Source organism: Notolepis coatsorum, assembly GCF_963971535.1.
Source record: "Notolepis coatsorum genome assembly, chromosome: 1".
Classification (NCBI taxonomy): Eukaryota; Metazoa; Chordata; class Actinopteri; order Aulopiformes; family Paralepididae; genus Notolepis; species Notolepis coatsorum.
This window is the reverse complement of record NC_140165.1, coordinates 107,580,877-107,600,954: the sequence shown is the minus strand read 5'-3', so window position 1 is coordinate 107,600,954 and position 20,078 is coordinate 107,580,877. Positions and strand designations below refer to the sequence as shown.

The 20,078-nt window shown below is 40.9% G+C and overlaps 1 protein-coding gene across 2 annotated transcripts in view; it reads right to left on the bottom strand.

Moving 5' to 3' along the window:
• paip2b (poly(A) binding protein interacting protein 2B) overlaps positions 1–20,078 on the bottom strand; it is a 124,416-nt gene that overhangs the window by 17,917 nt on the left and 86,421 nt on the right. For both annotated transcript variants that reach the window (XM_084315994.1, XM_084315993.1), the window contains exon 2: positions 2,389–2,555. In XM_084315994.1, coding sequence (XP_084172120.1) covers positions 2,389–2,544 — 156 coding nt within the window. In that variant the 5' untranslated portion in view covers positions 2,545–2,555. The remainder of the gene's footprint in view (positions 1–2,388; positions 2,556–20,078) is intronic.

Below are 20,078 nucleotides of genomic sequence, written 5' to 3'. Positions count from 1 at the left end.
TGTGTATGTGGACACAGTAGTACACAGAGCAAGCAAGTTGTCTTGATGGATCATACCGATATGTGGGCGGAGTGCGAGGCTCAGAGATCGTATCTTTATAACGGTCTCATGAAGCGGCAATGTTTTATTTTAATTTTTTTTTTAAACCAAGGAATTTAATTGGTTTGGTCTTTCAAATAAAAACGTTATAGAGCACTGGGAAACCTTCCAACAGCTGTCCGTCATCCTGCGTTCCCTTTTGACCAGAAATAACAAGACGCATCGCTCTAGGCCATTTCGGTCGCGGCAGGAAGGGACATTTATTTACGGAACCGTTGTTTTGCGAGTGCGTCGTCGGTACGGAAACAATCCGATTGGTCAGTCGAAGCACGGGCCGTTCGGCGGTGATCAGATTTTTGTGGGCGCCAAAACTCGCCAGCATAGCGGCAGGAGCTTCCCAGGTGGCCCGGCACAGCTGACCTAATTAGAAGACGTGTGTTGGGGAGCGAGGGTGCACACACGCGCATGCGTGTGAGAATGTATGCACGTCAGTGTCCTTCACACTCATGGATCAACTTGTCAGAGTGCGAGAGTGCACCTCGGTGTGCATCCAAGTATTCAAGAATGTGTGTGCACGTTGTGAATGTCCCAGAGCGTGAGCGTGTGCATGTGCGTGTGCGTGTGTGGGTCAGACTCTGCATGTGTGCAGAGTATCTCTATTTATGTGTGTGTCTGTGGCTGCGTTCAGATCGGAGCCCAACACATTCCCTCCCCTGGTCGTCTTCCCTCTAGTGAGCACTTTGGTGACGACATTGCTGACGTAAGACAAGTAAACCATACTGGTTCTCTGCAAGGGAGAAGGGAGAGGCAACAGTGGAAATCGAATGGCCCTTATCTTCAGTATTGTGTATTTTATGGCAATTCACCAAAAAAACTATACAGATTTATTTTGCACATAACACGCATTAAAAAACTTTACAGTTTTGCACACATTTATTAGTTATTGAGAGTAAATCAGTTTAAATATGGCCACCAGTGATGTCATCAGGGACATTGAATCCGTGGGTTGTGTTAATTACAGCTAAATTAAATGATAAGGTAGCAGTTCCTTATAAGACAAGGTATCGCATATCTTTTTTTTATGTTGCTGTAATGCTCTTGCAATTTTTTTTAACAGAGTATATCAATTAATATACCGATTTCTAACTTCATATAAAGAAACTAAAGTATCACAACGGAAAGTCACCAAAAGGAGACTCATTTATATGCACAATTATTGGCCATCATGCGTGTTCAAGTCTGCGTGGACTGGATTCAGTGACCTTGTGGAGCATTGGATTGTGGGATACACTTTGTGCTAGAAGCTTGCATTTTATACACGTTGTGGAAAAAGGGAGGAGGTATCAAGGGAACGTAAACGCTCTCTTCCTTCACAAAGGTTAGAACCGAAGCTCACTTTGTTTTCATCCAATCGGCTTCTTCTCAAAGGATCTCAAGGAAACTAAATTTACAATGAAAATACAGCACACAATAAATATCAAATGAAAACAAGAAAGTCAATCAATAGAATAATTAAAAACAACTGCAGAATGTGCAGAACCCTCTTTCTGCTAATCATTGGGAGGCAGTTTGTCAGTTTTCTGGCAAGATTGTCTATAGTATTTAAATGTCAATTCTTCATTAAGCCAGATGCCAAGATATTTGTATTCTGCAACTCTCTCGATGAGACCCATTCACAGTTGATATATTAAAATCATTGTAAACAATATCCCTAGCCCTAGAGAACATCGTGGATTTTGTTTTATTTGAATTTTGTTTAGATTAAGAAGATTAATAAGCACACCCTGCAGAGCATTACATTGAGAGTTACAGGCTCTCAATGGCTTAGTTGTACAGAGTCAGCAATACAATAGAGTCAAACGCTAGTGATTAAGTCCCAATAATAATTAGATTTGGCATTCCTCCCAGAGATTGTGGATTTGTTTCTAATGTTGTCTAAATGAAGACCAATGGGGATGGATCCGTTGAGTGTCTGGCAAGTGACCAGGCTCTGTTCCTTTCCTTAAATATAGCTGATCATTTGGGTGTAAACAACAAAGGTTTACTTTTTATGAAAGAATCCAGTGCTGTTTCAACATCAGGGATTTCAGATGTATAATGAATGTCGCTGTGGAAAAGGTCAATAAAAAAACCTTGATCACTAAAGTTTCTTACATTTCTTTTGATAATAGTTAAGAGATTTGAAATAGATATTTTTTAAATGTTGGTTTGCCAGCCATATTTCATCCAGTCATTATGGGGATTCTCTTTCAAATAGAGGGAAGACGATGACGAGGCCAACGGTTTCTTTTTTTTTGACCTGGAACGGAATACAGCCTATTCATAATAATAGTGTATAGTAACACCCACCTGTCTGTTATACTCTTCTTCGTTCTCCATCCACATGTACTCGGCGAATGGGTTAGCGTCTCCGCCCTCTCCCGCATGTCCATTGGCTACTGGCTCCTTCCCTTCTTTCCCTGGGGCTCCACCGCCCGGCGTCTTGGCCACCTCTGGACCGCTCATCTCAGCTGGCTCTGAGAGAGTGAGAGGAAGGTGGATAGAAAGCAAAAAAGAGGGTTAGAGACATTTATCACATCTGCATGTGTGTTGTCATAGTTACTTCACTTTGGTATGCGCACAGATATGAACGCATACTCTGAAATGATTGCAGAGAATCAGAAAGAAATAATCTCACTCACTACTTCCTCGTTGTAATATTCTCACATTTCGCACGACTTAGCCAAGTAACTTTGGCATGAATCACCTCCTATTGACTGAGCTGCAGCTGGTGTCTTGTAGGTTCATACAATGGATGATAATCTGCTCTAAGAGTAAAGGATTATTCTGCTTAGTCAGACATGAGTCCATTCAGTAACGCTGTGTATCGGCAAGGATCTGGCTATATAGTGTGTATAAATATAATATATTATAAATATATATCATGATAGAGGCGACGATATTGCAATAATTTGTGAAATAGGGCTGGATCCATGCAAAGGTATGTAATTTTTACAATACAGTCATCGACTATACACACATATATACCGGACCCGGTGTATGCTTTTTAAGTTTCAGTTTCACTTCTAGAGTAGATTTAACTTCACGTGAAGCAGAGAAAGAAGACTCTAGAGAAGAGATGCCATGTTACACAACAATGGCAGAGGATTTATCAATATTTTGGATTTAAACACTGCAGCAGCTCGACTGGAGAGGAGCTCAGAGGACCAGTCCAGATCAGCAAAAGTATGTTTGCGCGTTTGTTTATTTTTTCTCTGATCAGGGGAAAGTAGCGCGGAAGAAAGTTGGTGTGTGTGTGTGTGTCTTTCCTTGATTGGTTAACATTATTAAGCGAACAAGAAATTTATGAAAATGTTCAGCCTATTGTAATGACCCTGCTGTTACAATACAAACATATCATTCATTCATGGTTTTGTTTCAGGGACACCTGTAGTAAAGGGGAGGGGAGGAGGGGAGAAACCGCCCAGTGCAGAGTGTGCGGTTGTTCATTTGTTCTGTCGGCTTGTCATCATGCCTTTACAAGCTTCAATGTTATTCATCATCTAAATGTGGCAATACAAGCTTGAACGTTAAAGATTAAAGTAAGGCAGTTTAAAGTAAAGATATTGAGCATACATTTGTAAAATGTGCAACCCTAGTTTCACCTAGTGTCGTATTGAACGTATTCGTCATATGGCTGGATGTACCGAACCGTGACGTCTGTACCGTGAAGTTGTGGGATGAATACATGTACCGTTACCCCCCTACCAAATACCATTATACCGTCAAGGCTAGGGCTGGAAAGTATACAGGATTTTGAAGGTATACAGTCTGGAAAATGATACTGTCAAATACCGTTATACAAAACTAAGAAAAATATTGTGATCATGATATTTTGGCCATGTTGTCCAGCCCTATTGTGAGATACTTTAAACACTGCAATATCAATTCTGCGTCCTAAAAGTTCAGTATCGGCCGATACAGAGTACTGATTTGATCCACTGCTTTTACTGAACAGTAGAGACATAGATGAGTACTGATCTGATCCACTGCGTTTACTGAACAGTAGACACATAGATACAGAGTACTGATCTGATCCACTGTTTTTACTGAACAGTAGAGACTTAGATACAGAGTACTGATCTGAGCCACTGTTTTTACTGAACAGTAGAGACTTAGATACAGAGTACTGATCTGATCCACTGCTTTTACTGAACAGTGGAGACTTAGATACAGAGTACTGATCTGATCCACTGTTTTTACTGAACAATATAGACTTAGACCATCAGTTTTAGTTGCTGGACAAAAACAATTGAGAAACAATCCATGTTCCTCCTTTAGAGACATCTAACATGCTATCGCTATGTGTAAAGAATGCAGCAAATCAAGTCACTTTAAACATGTGTTACACATGGTTCTTGGTATCCGACTTGTAGTATTTATAAAAGTCTCAAGATACCAATACCCTGTTTTATCAGACCAACAGGCACCAGTATCTGTACATCCGTATAGGTAACGCTTGAAGAAAGTCCAGCCTCGGTGATGATGAGAAACATAGGCTGAGACAAGAGATTTAGCAGAATTCCTCCTATTCAATTTCAATATACATAGTCTGTGCTTGTTATGCAGTCCTAGCAAGTGAAGCGCTGCAGTTTAGCTCCAGTAGACGAACAATACCACTTATTGTTGACTGTCGGGAGTGAATCCCTCTGCTGGCCTTCACTAAGTCACATGTAAAACTAAAGTATTTAGTTAGGGACTTCACTGTGATTGGTGTGTTGTGGCTTCTCTTGGCAGGGCATGTATTCCTTTAGCATTGCCACAACAAAACTAGCATTACCGCTAGAGAAAATCAAAATGTATCATTTTGACCAATTTCCCCATAAAAGTATTTAGGCAGTGGTTTAGAATAAGCCCCTTCACTATAATTAACACATTCAGAGCCACGCCCTTAGGCATAAAAGAAAATATTGTTTGGTTCTTGTTGGTTGTCAGTTAAGGCCATGGGTAGGTAGGGAATTTTCTTTTTCACGGCGACTATGGATAGGGAATTTCTTTATTTAATTAAAATGTTCACAACAACATGGATACATGTACTCTGCCAGCATGTTTAATATCCATAATACTAAAGGTCTGACTAAGATTTTTATGAAACTTTATATATATATTTTTATAATTAAATTTTTTAACTAATAAAATAAATTGGGTCGCACCTAAATCGGCAGGGTCAGTCGGCAACCGGAACCAAACCATTATTTTTTTTAGGCCCTATGGCCATATTAGGGCTAGCGTGCCAACACTGAAGTCAATGGGAGGACGGGGACATTTGCAAACGCTTAAACTATATCTTAAATTATGGCTACTATGGCTCTAATACACCAGTCGCTTATCAATGACTTGCTTGCAGTCAACATGTATGAAACGGATTGTTTTTTCATCTGTACATTTCAGTTTTATACCATTTTGAATAAGAGTATAGTTTGAGATGTCTAGTAATTCCAGAGAAATTCCACGATAATAGCTCTTTAGTGGAATACACAAAACACGTTGAAGTTTTTCGGCTGATTTATGCATAGTTTTCAAATAAACGCTAGATTATCGATAGTGTGTACTTATGCACGCTAGAGAAACGGGCTGAAAAATCGATTATCCATGCCGTGGTCAGCGCTAACGTTACGTGCACACACACGCGCGCTGCGATGGCGGAGAAAAAAAACATCTGATTAACCCAAGTCTGGTAAAATAGAGTCCTTACCTCACATCAGATGTTCTGCAAAAGGATTAATCCAATTCCTGATCGCCATTCCAAATATTGATCGCGTTTATTGATCCAACGTTATAGCACCAAAACACATAATCGACGCTGCTCCGAGCCTCCCCAGTGAATGTGGTAACAGCTACTGCTTGCCCGAGAAGGGAAACCCCGGGGCCGGAGTTTTTTTCTGATGCAGTCCCACCCAATCCAATCCAATGATGTGCAATACCATCCGTGAGACGATAGGCGGCGGTATAAGCCCTTTGAGCTCAGACCCATTCCCAATGATAACGTCAGGCTGGATGGATGAAAAATGAATGGATATTGCTAATAAAAGAAATAACGATTAAAACCAGAGTTTTCTCTGGGTCTTGGCACTCAACGCATGGTGAGTTAACCTGACTAATCTCGTGGTTGGCACTGAATGGGTTAAGGATCCACAGACGAACAGATTTAGGGGACCAGAACCAATAGTGTCCGAGGATGTGAAACAAAATTAAAAGTATCCTGTCCGCCTGTGCTGCCAAAGTTAGTTTTTTGGGGGGTGGGGGGGGGGGGTGGTACTAACCTCTGATGTGAAACTAAAAACTAAAAGTATCCTGTACTCCTGTGCTGCCAAAGTTACAGGTTTTTTGGGGGGGGGGGGGGGGGGGGTGGTACAAAAAACTGGCTCTCTGGGGCGCTGTTTGAAACTAGAAATGTTTGGCTGTGGTGCTCCTACTAGGGATGTCCCAATCCGATCACAGGATTGCGGCCGATCATGTGATTTTCAGAAGATCGGGATAAAAAAATTTAAAAGCGGGAGTAAAGTTTTTTTTATTTTATTCAACAAACATGACCATGTTCACGTCTTAAACTCATACTGAGGCCTTAGTTTTGGTTTTAAATTACATATCATCGGGCGGCCGGGTAGCGCAGCAGACTAAGCGTCTGTCTACGACCGCAGAGACACTGGTATCGAATCTAGCTGTCAGCGGTGCCTCCGGCTTGGCCGGTCGTCATACGGACACAATTGGCAGTGTCAGCGGGAGGGAAGCCGGTGGGTGGTAATCTGGTCGTTGTAAACAGCAACTCCTACAGGTCGGTCAGGGCGCCTGCACAGCGAGGAAGGGATCTGGGTGAGGTAATGTGAATGTATACTAATGCAAACAGATTGAAACTTTGAATATTTCTCGTACGAAGCACATTCTCAGGGTGAATGTAATGTGAGCCGCCGCTCTCGACTGGGGCTATTGAGGCAACAGAGGGGCTTGTCTCGCTTCGCCAGTTTCTGACAAAAATGCGTCAAATTGGTTACTAATGTGAAAGATCGGATGGGGAAAGATCGGTATCGGCAGATACTCAAAATCACATGATCAGGATCGGGAGCAAAAAAAATGCGATCGGGACATCCCTAGCTCCTACCCTCCCCCACCATCTTTACCATACTAAGAGCAACGTTGGTTCACTTTGTTTTAAAAAAGCATCCTCTAAGAGCAACGTTGGTTCACTTTGTTTCAAAGAAGCATCCTCTAAGAGCAACGTTGGTTCACTTTGTTTCAAAGAAGCATCCTCTAAGAGCAACGTTGGTTCACTTTGTTTCAAAGAAGCATCCTCTAAGAGCAACGTTGGTTCACTTTGTTTCAAAGAAGCATCCTCTAATAAGAGCCCTTTCACACCGGCAGGGCTCCGTGCCAGTTCCCGAACCCAATTTTGAACCGGCGCATTCAGACCAAAAATGTATTTGTTGGGAACCTGAAAAGTTGGTTCTCAGCGGGAACCCAAAATGTTATGGTTTTTCCTTGCGAACCGTGACATCATCAGTGGGCGTGTCATATTCTAGGCTGTGAAGACAAGCAAAAGAACAGGATGCGACAGAAGGAAGGAGACAGCGACTGACAACAATGTCAGTGGAAAAAAAGAATTTGCAGTGGTCTGCCGTGGAAACAAAATGCTTGGTGGCGATTTTGGGCATCAACAGAGTTCCAGGAAAAGCTAGATGGAAGCAGAAAGAGCAAGCTGCTCAGACCTAGGGCTGGGCGATATGACCAAAAACGTTATCGCGATAAAATTATAAAATTATTTTCATATAATTCGATATCGATAATTATCGTCGATATAATGTCAAGTTTAATTAACTTCTTATGCTGCTGCGAATGTCTCAAGTCGAGTTGATGTCGTCATCAGTCCGCGCACGTTAGCAGTTAGCCGACAAGCGGAGTATCTCATGACAATAAATATGACACTAAAATACTCTTCCGCCACAATATATTGAAACGAACTGTATACCCCACACTACTATAAACGTGGCCTCAGAATTCAAAACACACATACTCGGCACGTAAATATATAAAACAGTGCCGTGCAAGTAGGGCTGGGCGATATGGAAAAAAATCATATCGCGATAACGATATGATAATTTTATTTTATTTCTCGATATCGATAATTATCGAATTGTTATAAGTATACAAATTTTTTTTTTTTTTTTTTTTATTTTTTTTTTAACAACATATGTATGTTTATTTTGCAGCAATTCTTTGTCATTGTCGCCATCTTTAGTGTTACATCCCCTCACACTCCAGTTCTCAGGCTGCAGCTGGTTTAAAAGCTAAAGTAAACCGGCTTCTCTGCTGGCTGTGGCTCCAGAGGAGTTGAACAGTTCTGGCTCTGCTAGTTTATTTTCGATCTTTTGGCGCTTTTTTGGTGGACAAACCACCGCACATGTGCACTGTGACTCGTGACTGGAGTCTAGTTCTGCATAGCATAGCATAGCCTACTGTGTACAGACGGTTTCAAAATGTATTTTAAATTAGAAAGCAAACAAAATAAATGGACAAGAGAAAAAGAAATCTGAATTAGGTCAGTATTGTCATTTGGACAAGCAAAGCCATTACTTTAAGTTGCAGGCAAGAAAGACAAGTCTGTCCACTGTCTCTGGTTTTAAAACTGCCCTGTTGCAGGTATAAAAAAAAAAGAAAAAAAAAAAAAAAAAAACGATTTTTTTTTTATTTCGATATTCGATATAGATTATTAAAATATATCGCGATATTTATCGTTATCGTTATATCGCCCAGCCCTACGTGCAAGCTAGTTATCCTAGCCAGCCTGTTGTATCTAAGCGGTGTATTCCATGACAATGTGCTAAATATGACACTAAAATACTCTCTTCCGCCACAATATATTGAAACGACGTCCACTGTATACCCCCACTACTATAAACGTGGCCTCAGAAGTCACGCCACACACATACTCGGCACGTAAATATATAAAACATCGCCGTGCAAGCTAATTAGCCTAGCAAGCCTTGTTGTTGAGTGAGTCCTACCTCCTTCCGGGTCTACTTCGCTCTCGGCCATCTCCTTCACTGATTGGTTGTTAGCTGTTGTGCGTAAGGCCTAACAAAATTAATAGTTGGTTTCAGGTTGCCGACCGACCCTGCTGATTTAGGTGCGACCCAATATATTTTATGAGTTTTTTAAAAAAAATCTTAAAAAAATAAAAATAAACATATTAAACATGCTGGCAGAGTACATGCATCCATGTTGTTGTGAACATTTTAATTAAATAAAGAAATTCCCTATCCATAGTCGCCGTGGGAAAGAATAAAATAAAATAAAAAATAAATGCCCTACCTACCCATGGCCAAACTGACAACCAACCTGAAACCAACTATTAATTTTGTTAGGCCTAAGCACGTCATCACGTAACGTTGGTTGTTGTTAGTGAGTGTGCTGAGCCGAGGCTGAACGGAGCCAAGCTTGGAAAATCGATATATCGAAACTTTGCGACCACGTTTCATGTTTATTTCGAGGAAATAATTTATCGCGATAGTTATCGTTATCGTTTTATCGCCCAGCCCTACTCAGACCAAATAATTAATGAATTTGTTTAACTGAAGGACTAACGAGACATAAAAAAAATACTTGTGATAATCTTACAAGCTACATTTTGCGACTGTTGCGTTTACTTCCGCCCGGAGGAGGAGGTGGAACTTTGGTTCTGCTTAAACTGGTGTGAACACGGGCTGGTTCGCCAGAAAGCACCAAGGTTCTGAGACTCCAGAACAGAGCTGGAGCCAGAGCCAGAACCGTGTCTGTCTGAAAGCGCTATCAGAGCAACGCTGGTTCCAAGAGAAACGCTGGTTCACTTTGGTTCAAAGAAGCATCCTCTAAGACAGGGGTGGGCAATTATTTTTCCCGGGGGGCCGAATGAGCAACTGAAAATATGTTGGAGGGCCGGGCCAAAATTCCAAACTCAATTATGCATAATATACATTTTATTTCTATATAAAAAGCAGTAAATGGCATTGTTTTGACCCTTGGTAAGAGTGTATGTTATTATTTGGCAATTAAAAGGTGAGGTTAGCTTTCAAAAATATCATTTATTCAAATAGAATTTATTTCCAAAATGATAAACAAAATGTGAAACATTAATAACAAAGGGCATGTATGAAAAAGTGCTATACAAATAAAGTTATTATTTTGAGTTTCATATACTATTGAAACAAGGATTTTCTTAGCTTTCTAAAGACATCACATCTTATAGGCAAAATAAACAAGACATGTCACTGAACTGTGTAAAGAAAAGTGTCCCAGTAGCCTTTTTTACTCTACATGCCTATATTAAACATTTAATGTTTTCAAAACTGTGCAAAAAAAAGAAAAAAAAAAGATCAAGTGTCCCATTTCACTTGTTATATTTCCACATTTTAGTGTTCTTCAGCTTTTATTTTTTTTCATTCAGTGTGATAAATCCAGTCTCTGTTGAGCTTTAACAAGTCCATCAAAGTCAGGTTGCATGTCTGAGGTGGAGATGCGAAGCACAGCTGCCAGATGTTCATCAGTGAGAGAGGATCTGTACCTGGACTTGGTAAACGTCATGACTGAGAATGTCTGTTCACATATAGGTGGATCCAAAGAGAACCAACATCTTCTGAGCATGTCTCCTCATGTTTGGAAAGTTCTCCTCCTTGAGAGCAGAGTAGAACTCTAGCAGTGATGCTGACTTAAAGTGCTCTTTCAGTAGTGAATCAGACTGCAGGTCAATGAGTTCAAGCTGAACATCAGTGGGTGCACTATCAACACTGCAGGTAAAGGGAGAGGAAACCAGCTGCATTTCATCCTCAACCTTTTTGAAATCTTGAAAACGCCTTGAAAATTCATCATGCAGTGCTCCCAACATGGATGAGTACCTGTGCCGTGATCACAGGGAACAAAATTAACTTTTTGACTTACCAGCCATTTGGCTGGTAGATTTTAAAAACTACCAGCCAGGCAGATTTTTTACCAGCCAAAAATTAAAAATAGCTTTTTAGTATATCGCCATGTGTTATTATTACTACCGTACTTTTTGGACTATAAGCCGCACCTTTTTCCCCCATTTTTCGACCCTGCGGCTTATATAACGGTGCGGCTTATATGTGACTCGACGTGACCAAACCCGAAAATGTAAAAATCGAAATATTGCTTTTTTGACTGCATTGACATTTTATTTATCTGTTCCCTTATTTGCTAAACTTAATACAACTTGTAAATTAGTTAATTCTTGTTATTTGTCCGACAGTATTGTGTCCCAATGCTAATTACATATGGTAATTAAACATTAAAACACCTGCGGCTTATAGTCCAGTGCGGCTTATAGTGCGAAAAGTACGGTATATAATACTCTCATATGCTATTTTCAATTAATATCATAAACAACATAAGGAATATTAGCATAATTTTGAGTGGACTGAAGGAATGAGTCAGCGTTAATAGTTTTAAATGCAAATAATTTATTGAAACATAGAAGTGGGGTCGGGGACACACACACTGTTTCAACGCACCACCCCCGCATCATATTGTAGTCTAGTCTATCTTCAAACTTCCACTCCTCTCGAAACCTTTTTATATTTGAATATCAACATTATCTGTGCATCCTCAGTAATCCTCAGTTTACTACAATATACTCCTCTCCTGAGTCCTGACTAGTGACTTCATCGTCTTTCCAAACGCACACACAGAGAAAGGGAGAGTGCCCCCCCCCCCCCCATTTCCCTTTCCCCAGTCCACACTGTCTGCTGTTCTCTATGGCTCTGCCGCTGATCAGGATTAGCTTGTTAGCTTACGCTAACATAACGTTCATTTCGGGCGATGTGGGCATAAAGGAATGGCGACGATGCAATGCATGTTAGATGCATTTGACCCGTTGTGAGAAGAAGAAAAAACCACAGACTTATTTCGGCTCGCAAAATAGGCGCACTGCTGTGTAGCTCTGCTCTCAGGGAACAAACTTAACTTTTTGACTTACCAGCCATTTGGCTGGTAGATTTTAAAAACTACCAGCCAGGCAGATTTTTTACCAGCCATTGGCGGTTGGCTGGTACTTATTTTGTTCCCTGCGTGAACAGCTGATGGTTTGACTTCTTTCAGGGTTTTCATGTGTTTGAGATTGTTGCTGCCTAGTTGCCTTGAAATTAATTGCAACTTTGTCATGAAGGCTTTCACATGGCTATGCATTTCTAGGGCTGACCTTCGAAGCTTTTTTTTGGCAATCGAAGCTTCGGGGCCGAGCTTCGATTTTAATTCGAAGCTTCGAAAAAAATAAAAAATAAAATAAAACATTTTTTTTTTTAATCTTATGTTGTGGGACTTGTACAGCACTTTCGTAAACGTTGTTGTTTTTAAATGTGCTCTATAAATAAAGTGGGTTGGATTAATTAATTAAGTAGCCCCTTTCGTGACTGACGCATCCAACAAGGTTTCACTCGGCTGTGTGATTTAATACAAGGTGGATCGCTGTTGTCGTTTGAACAACTTCAGATTTCATGGGAACTACCAATCCCCCAAATCAAGAATGTTTAAGATGAATGAAGTAAGATTTTGATTATTTAAAATATGGCCTGTGTAGACTAAACTATGCACAGAATTATGTCAGTCTACAAGGTCCGGATTCTACATGGTCCGGCAATGTAGACCTTGTAGACTCCACTACAGACCAATTATCAGTGAATGTTCATGTATTTTTAAGAAGGGCAACTTCCACAAAAAAACAAAGAACTCACCAAAACATCTCAGTAGCACCTTATCTAAATGTTATATTTCATATATGGAGATTCATATTTATTTATGTATTGCATGCATTTCTACATTTTATTTCCTATTTTGTTTATTCATCCCAGTATCTTTCTTTCTTATGTGTGGAATTCTACAAGGTGCGCGCACACACACACACACCTACACACACACACACACACTTACATTTAGTCATTTAGCTGACGCTTTTATCCAAAGCGACTTACAAGTTCTGTACGACAAGACAGCAAGAAGGGTACAACTCTATCAGCTGAGTAACAATGTTCATCAAAGTGTTGCGTGTTACAGTGTAGGTTAGTTTATTAGGACAAGTGCATGACAGTAAGGTTAGTCACTGTTAGATTTTTTTTTTTTTTTTTTTTTTTATCATTTCAGATAATGGTTGAAGAAGTGAGTCTTTAGTCGACGGCGAAAGATTGGACGGGATTCGGCTGTCCTAACTGGGATGGGTAGTTCACACACACACACACATCGAAGTAATTTTTTTTTATTTTTATTTTTTAACTTCGATTTTTTTTTTATGTTCGAAGCTTGTGCCATCGAATCGAACGTTCGAAGCTTCGAAGCATTTAAGACAGCCCTAATTTCATGAGCAAAAATGCCCTTGCCCTGCAGTTGTGTGTTCAGTAGGGATGGGTACCGTTCACATTTGAACCGATACGGTACCGGTACCTGTGAATCGATACCGGTACCCAACGGTACCTTTTTTCTGTACTTTAGTCTCTAAAAATTGTATCTACCTACCTCAGTTGTGAAAAAAGAAATCCAAACTTCAAATAACCACACTTTCTACCGTTTTCGGCTTGCCCCGACTGCTTTGTTGTTGAATCAAGTCAAATCCTAGGTAAGCGTATATTGTGCGTGTGAACGTTGACATGAAGAAAAAAGTAAAAAAAAAAAAAAAATATATATATATATATATATATATATATATATATATATATATAAAAAAAGATTTTTTTTTTATTTATTTTTTTATCGTGTAATCTTTCGCGGGCCGGTCAGAATCATCCCGCGGGCCGTATCCGGCCCGCGGGCCGTACAATGCCGAGGTCTGCTCTAAGAGCAACGCTGGTTCACTTTGTTTCAAAGGGTGATTTCTGTGGATTTGTGTCGTGATTATGAATCGATATTCAAGTATTTCTAATAGTTGTGTTGTAGAGGTTTTTCTTCTGAAAACCCGGTGCAGCTTTACCAAGCCATTTTACTCAGACAATATTTGAAATCATCTGAAAGTCATGTACTGTAGACCTGTGTAACATCCCTTGTTCAACACATTCTTAGTAAAAGTGTACAGTCCAAAGTTCACTATTTCAAGGTCCTATTGCAATGAGTTGCGACTACAGTGTTGACAATGTCATCCTAACATGCTCTTCTATGACAGTATTAAATAATTTAGTTTAGTTTAGTTCTGTTAGAATTGACTTTGTCCCTCCCATTCATCATCTATTTAGCAGCCCAAGATTTTTTACATCCCAGTAATGCCCCTGATCAGAGGATTCTTCCTCCGATTTCTAGCTTTAGGAGAGAGCGGTGTGTGTTCACAAATACTGACTGAACTGCCACAGGGCAAAGGAAGGAACATAATGTGACGGGAAGGAGTCATTCCCCTTTAAATCTTTTGATTAATTTAGTTTAAAAAAGGCTTACAAAAAAGAGTCTGTGTCTGGTTGCATAAAACAACTTACAGTATGTTTCTACAGTCAGTCAGTGCTCGACTCTGGTGTTTCAAGATAAAGAAGGAGGTCAGAAGAGAACTTTTAAGTGACTCACTTTATTTTAAGTACGGGAAACCTTAGGTTAAGTGGTTATATGCAAACTGGGCACTGCTCATATAAGAAAGGTTGGGTATGTGGAAATAATTTCTCTATATTCACAGTATTCAATTAGCCTACACACCATCATTGCAAAACATCTCGGTAGGCAAACAACCGGTGATGGTTATTAAATGACATCTGTGGTGGCTGATGAGCTGCGTTGATGGCATTGCGCCATATTAGTACTAGGAAGGAAATTACATGACACGTCATGAGTACACCGAATAGAAAAAGAACAGCCCACATAGAGATGCAACGTTACTCCGGATTCACTGAACAGTGAACATGGGTGTCATCACCACCAAGTCCAGACATAGTCTGCACTCATTTCCACATATATGGCAAACTTTTGTGTGCCAATGTTAGTGACACCAAGTATTGATATTTAAAAAAGATATATCTTTTGCTCAACATTCCAATTTTACTGCAATCAAAATGAGGCGAACAGACAAAAAATGCTATCTTATTATATAAAACAGACAATGTGTGTGTGCATATATATATTTATTGCAGACATCATTTGCAGTAAAAAAAAATCTATATATCATAATAATCATGATTCCCACCCCTAACTTCTGCATGAAATAATTTTTTATACAAATCTGCTTCTATTAGTTACAATAGGTTATTAGTTATTTGTGGTAGCGATGGACCGATTCCATGTTATCACTGCAGATACCGAATTCACTGCCGATACCAAAGTACTTAACTATCAGCCGATACCAAGTACAATTATGATCTGAACTGTATAGACTTAGTCAGTTTGGAGTCATTGACATATATTATTATATTTTAAAATGATACCGTCAAATACTCAATCAAAACTAAGACAAATATTGTGATCATGATATTTTGGCCATACTGATCTGATCAATCGCTTTTACAGACTTATGGTCCAAATTCTTTGTCCGCAGATTCCATGTGGTCCTAGTCGTTACCGTGCCGTTTATCCAAGATACAGGGCCCGACGGTGGTGAACAGCACTAGCTTCATAATGCTACTCAACGGCGCCAGCCAGGTGTGTAACTGTAGTCAATAGTACTATATAATCAACAGGTTTATAATGCTAGTGACGGGTAGAAAGGTCAGTAAAAAGGCCAACATTTGCAATCATTATCCGGGAACAGTGCACCCCAGATAGAATGTGTGAAACATGTACTGTACTGTGTCTGGCTCCAGTAAATAATGTCGGGGAAGATGGGGTTAGTAGGTTTAGATTGAATAAAGGAGGTGTCTGGATAGGCCCAGATGTATGCTCTGCGTTAGGCTTGGGGTGTCTGCTTCATGCGTCACCAAGATATCAAACGACGTGGGAATTTAACACCGTTGTAGGCGTGGGAACTGTTGTATATTTACACCCCAGGACTGAGAAAAATCAGTGATTAAGCCCTTAACCCTTTGATCGCCGGGGTTAAATTCATAATTTACCATCCCTCGCCAGCCCTATTTAACATGGAGAAGTTCCCCTTCTTTGCAGGGCTATAACTTTTTAAATTGTATTGCTAAATTGACATTACCATGGCCCATTCAACGTCCTATATCTATTGTTCAGGGTGTAGCAACGTTATACTTTTTCATTCACATATTTATACTAAAATACGGTCTAAAGTATAAGTATGTTTTTATCGTTTTCTGCAGCTTTCTCCAGAACGTGATTTATAGAGCTAAATGCATTATATTGATGATTGTATACAGTTTGATAGCAATCGGCGCGAGATAAAAAATTTCAACTGCACGTACTTCTAGAAGTTACTACGTATGATCTGATGTTGACCGGATGGGCGGGGGGTCGTTTATAATTCCGTGGGCAACGTTATATCATTCATCTAGTGTGGGTGATATGATCATTAGAGCAGTTAGTATAGAAGACATTAAAAAATAACGCTGAAACTCACCGTAGCTTCCTCTCGCTATTGGGAGATGAGCGTGGAACAGATTTTTTTCTATTATGGGATGTAGAAATACCCGACCCATTTCCAGGTTGTATAATAGTATATACGTCCAAATCATGTTGTTTATCGAGTGATTAGCTCGCTATCCATTGTGTCGAGCTAGAGTCCCGGGACCTATAGCGAGTGATCGGACCAAATTGAAATGAGCATCAGCTTCCACTTCCTGTTTCTTCCCTGGGCGATCAGGCCGATCGGCCACCAGGTGGCGCTCTTGAACCGTTATAGAGAGTTGACAGGGGCTCACCAGTACATATAATGTCTCCGGGGGAGAAATATGATTTCTATCACAGATTTTTGAAATATTGATATCAAAGACGCTGTCCAGCGTCATCGGCAGAATGAGCATGGCGGGGAATGACGTGTTTCAGCGTCAGCGGCGATTAAAGGGTTAATTCCGATCAGCCCGGTACTGGGTTATAGATCAATACAGTCCGTATTAAGTAATGTTGCGTTTCTTTTTCAAATGTAGCCTGTAGAGAGTGGTGGAAGGTGACGAAGAAGTCCTTTGTCCTGACTAGCGCGTCTGAGGCTGCGGTTAGACTGACTGATGTTTTCGTTTCGTTTTGAAGATGAGTTTTCGCTTTTCCAGGTCGCAACGTAGTGGTGTCCAGTCCTTTCGATTAGCCCCACCGTTCATTGTAAACAATGATGCATGTAGTTACTGTGTGTTGTTGTAGCCACCGGTTAATTCGCGATTTTTTTGTGGTTTGTCATGACAAACCAATTACATAATCCAACATATGTGTAAAGAAACAACATATTCCAGTTAACGGTATATTTTTTTAATGATTCGTTACGGCGTAATCAATACTTCCATTTGTATAAATTGCGTTAAGCGGAGTTTAGTATTCCTGCCTGGCTGAGGAGCTTGTCGCGGCTCATGCGCATGCGCGCGCTCGGCCAATCAGAGCAACGCGGAAGGGCTTGTTGCTTGCCGAAAGTATTCACGCTACCGGTATCAATTCCCAGGTAAAAAGAAACATTTTCAGACTCGGTGTCCCGAACAGACCCCCCGCGTAGGCCAGATGCAAGCCGCATTTTACAATAAACCTCTGTGGGGCTGCTTCATTTTTTATTTTTTTTTATAATCGCTAATGTAATCGCAATATCTGTCCGAAAAATCGCAATTAGATTATTTCCCAAAATCGTGCAGCCCTAAATTGGACAGGGTTGGGCTGGGCTGGGCTGGACAGTGAAAGAACCAAGGCTTTCACTGTAATGTAATAGCTAAATAAAACAAAACTTGAACTTGACTTGTTACATTTGCACTCTGGTTGGATGCCAAACGTATTCTGGTTGTACTGTACTTGTGCTGTATGATGACAATACATTGGAATCGAATCTCATGTCAACGCTAGGGGTTCAGCAGGTGTTAGGGCTGGGCGATATGACCAAAAACGTTATTGCGATAAAATTATTTTCATATAATTCGATATCGATAATTATCGTCGATATAATGTCTGTCAAGTTTAATTAACTTCTTATGCTGCTGCGAATGTCTCAAGTCGAGTTGATGTCGTCATCAGTCCGCGCACGTTAGCAGTAGCCGACAAGCGGAGTATCTCATGACAATAAATATGACACTAAAACTCTCTTCCGCCACAATATATTGAAACGACGTCCACTGTATACCCCACACTACTTAAACGTGGCCTCAGAATTCAAAACACACATACTCGGCACGTAAATATATAAAACAACGCCGTGCAAGCTAATTAGCCTAGCAAGCCTGTTGTTTATAAGCGGTGTATTCCATGACAATGTGCTAAATATGACACTAAAATACTCTCTTCCGCCACAATATATTGAAACGACGTCCACTGTATACCCCACACTACTTAAACGTGGCCTCAGAATTCAAAACACACATACTCGGCACGTAAATATATAAAACAACGCCGTGCAAGCTAATTAGCCTAGCAAGCCTGTTGTTTATAAGCGGTGTATTCCATGACAATGTGCTAAATATGACACTAAAATACTCTCTTCCGCCACAATATATTGAAACGACGTCCACTGTATACCCCACACTACTTAAACGTGGCCTCAGAATTCAAAACACACATACTCGGCACGTAAATATATAAAACAACGACGTGCAAGCTAATTAGCCTAGCAAGCCTTGTTGTTGAGTGAGTCCTAGTACCTCTGGGTCTCCTTCCGGATCTCGTTCGCTCTCGGCCATCTCCTTCACTGATTGGTTGTTAGCTGTTGTGCGTATGCACGTCATCACGTAACGTTGGTTGTTGTTAGTGAGTGTGCTGAGCCGAGGCTGAACGGAGCCAAGCTTGGAAATCGATATATCGAAACTTTGCGACCACGTTTCATGTTTATTTCGAGGAAATAATTTATCGCGATAGTTATCGTTATCGTTTTATCGCCCAGCCCTAGCAGGTGTATTCTGAATGACAAGTATGACAACATCACCGTTGTGAAGGGCATATGGGCGAGTGGTGATATGGGGGGAAACCCGGTAATAATTCGCTAATAGTAAAATGTTACTCGGCTGCATTTAAGCAAAGCCGCTCAGTTAGTCGTCCACTATGTTGAACGCGCGTTATGGTAGCTTGTTACATGCTAGGTAGCTAGCCGGCTAATGCTGGTTGACTTGAGTGAGTTAGCCTCACGCCCACTTGTCATTCTCATCCGACTCGAAGGAGACGCGTTGCGTGCTGTTGTTCGCCCCCATGTCAGACCGCACTGATATCCGAAAGAGACGACTCTACATGCAATTATTTTCATCCACTGATGTGTTTTTGTCTAAGTTTGTCTACGTTGTAACTTGTCAAGCCGGTGACAGGAGTCTGTAGGGCCACACGCAGTGGTGTGTCCACTTCCCCTAGATGGGCGGCATCTTCTAGAAAACGAGTGTTCATTGGAGGAGCTTAGAGCGCAACGATGATGTTCATTGGTTATGGATTATTATGAGGCGCAAATGGGAGGAATCATAACGTCATTCGTGTAATTCTCGTCGGCGCGCGGATCAAGCACGCGTGGCCGCGTGCAGCCCATATTTTGTAACCGCGCGTCAGTCGCATGGATATGCGTGCCGACTGCGCATGTGCCAGCTGTCAAAACAAAGGCAGTCCTCGGCGCGGCGCTTCCGGACACCGAACACGGAGTATGAACAGAAGCGCGTGCGCAGCGTGTCCGTGTGCGCGTCACTTTACGAGTATGCCCAGCGCCTACGGGGGAAGTCAGAGTTCGGCTTGTGCCAGTGAGCGAATCAGCAGATTGCAGAATGTTTTGTTTACTACTCGCCAGTGTGGCGAGTGCTCTTCATGAATCACTCACCAAACATAAAGAATACTCGCATTTGGCGAGTAAAATGGCCTAATTTCCTCCCCTGCCTGTACTACATAAGGCTATGGAAGTTATGTTTTCTAGCTCCTACCTCTCAGCTGGAACTTAGAAACAGGCATCTGGCAACCACTAAACAGAAATGTGAGTACACACAACTTTTACTTCAAGTGTTCAAACCTTT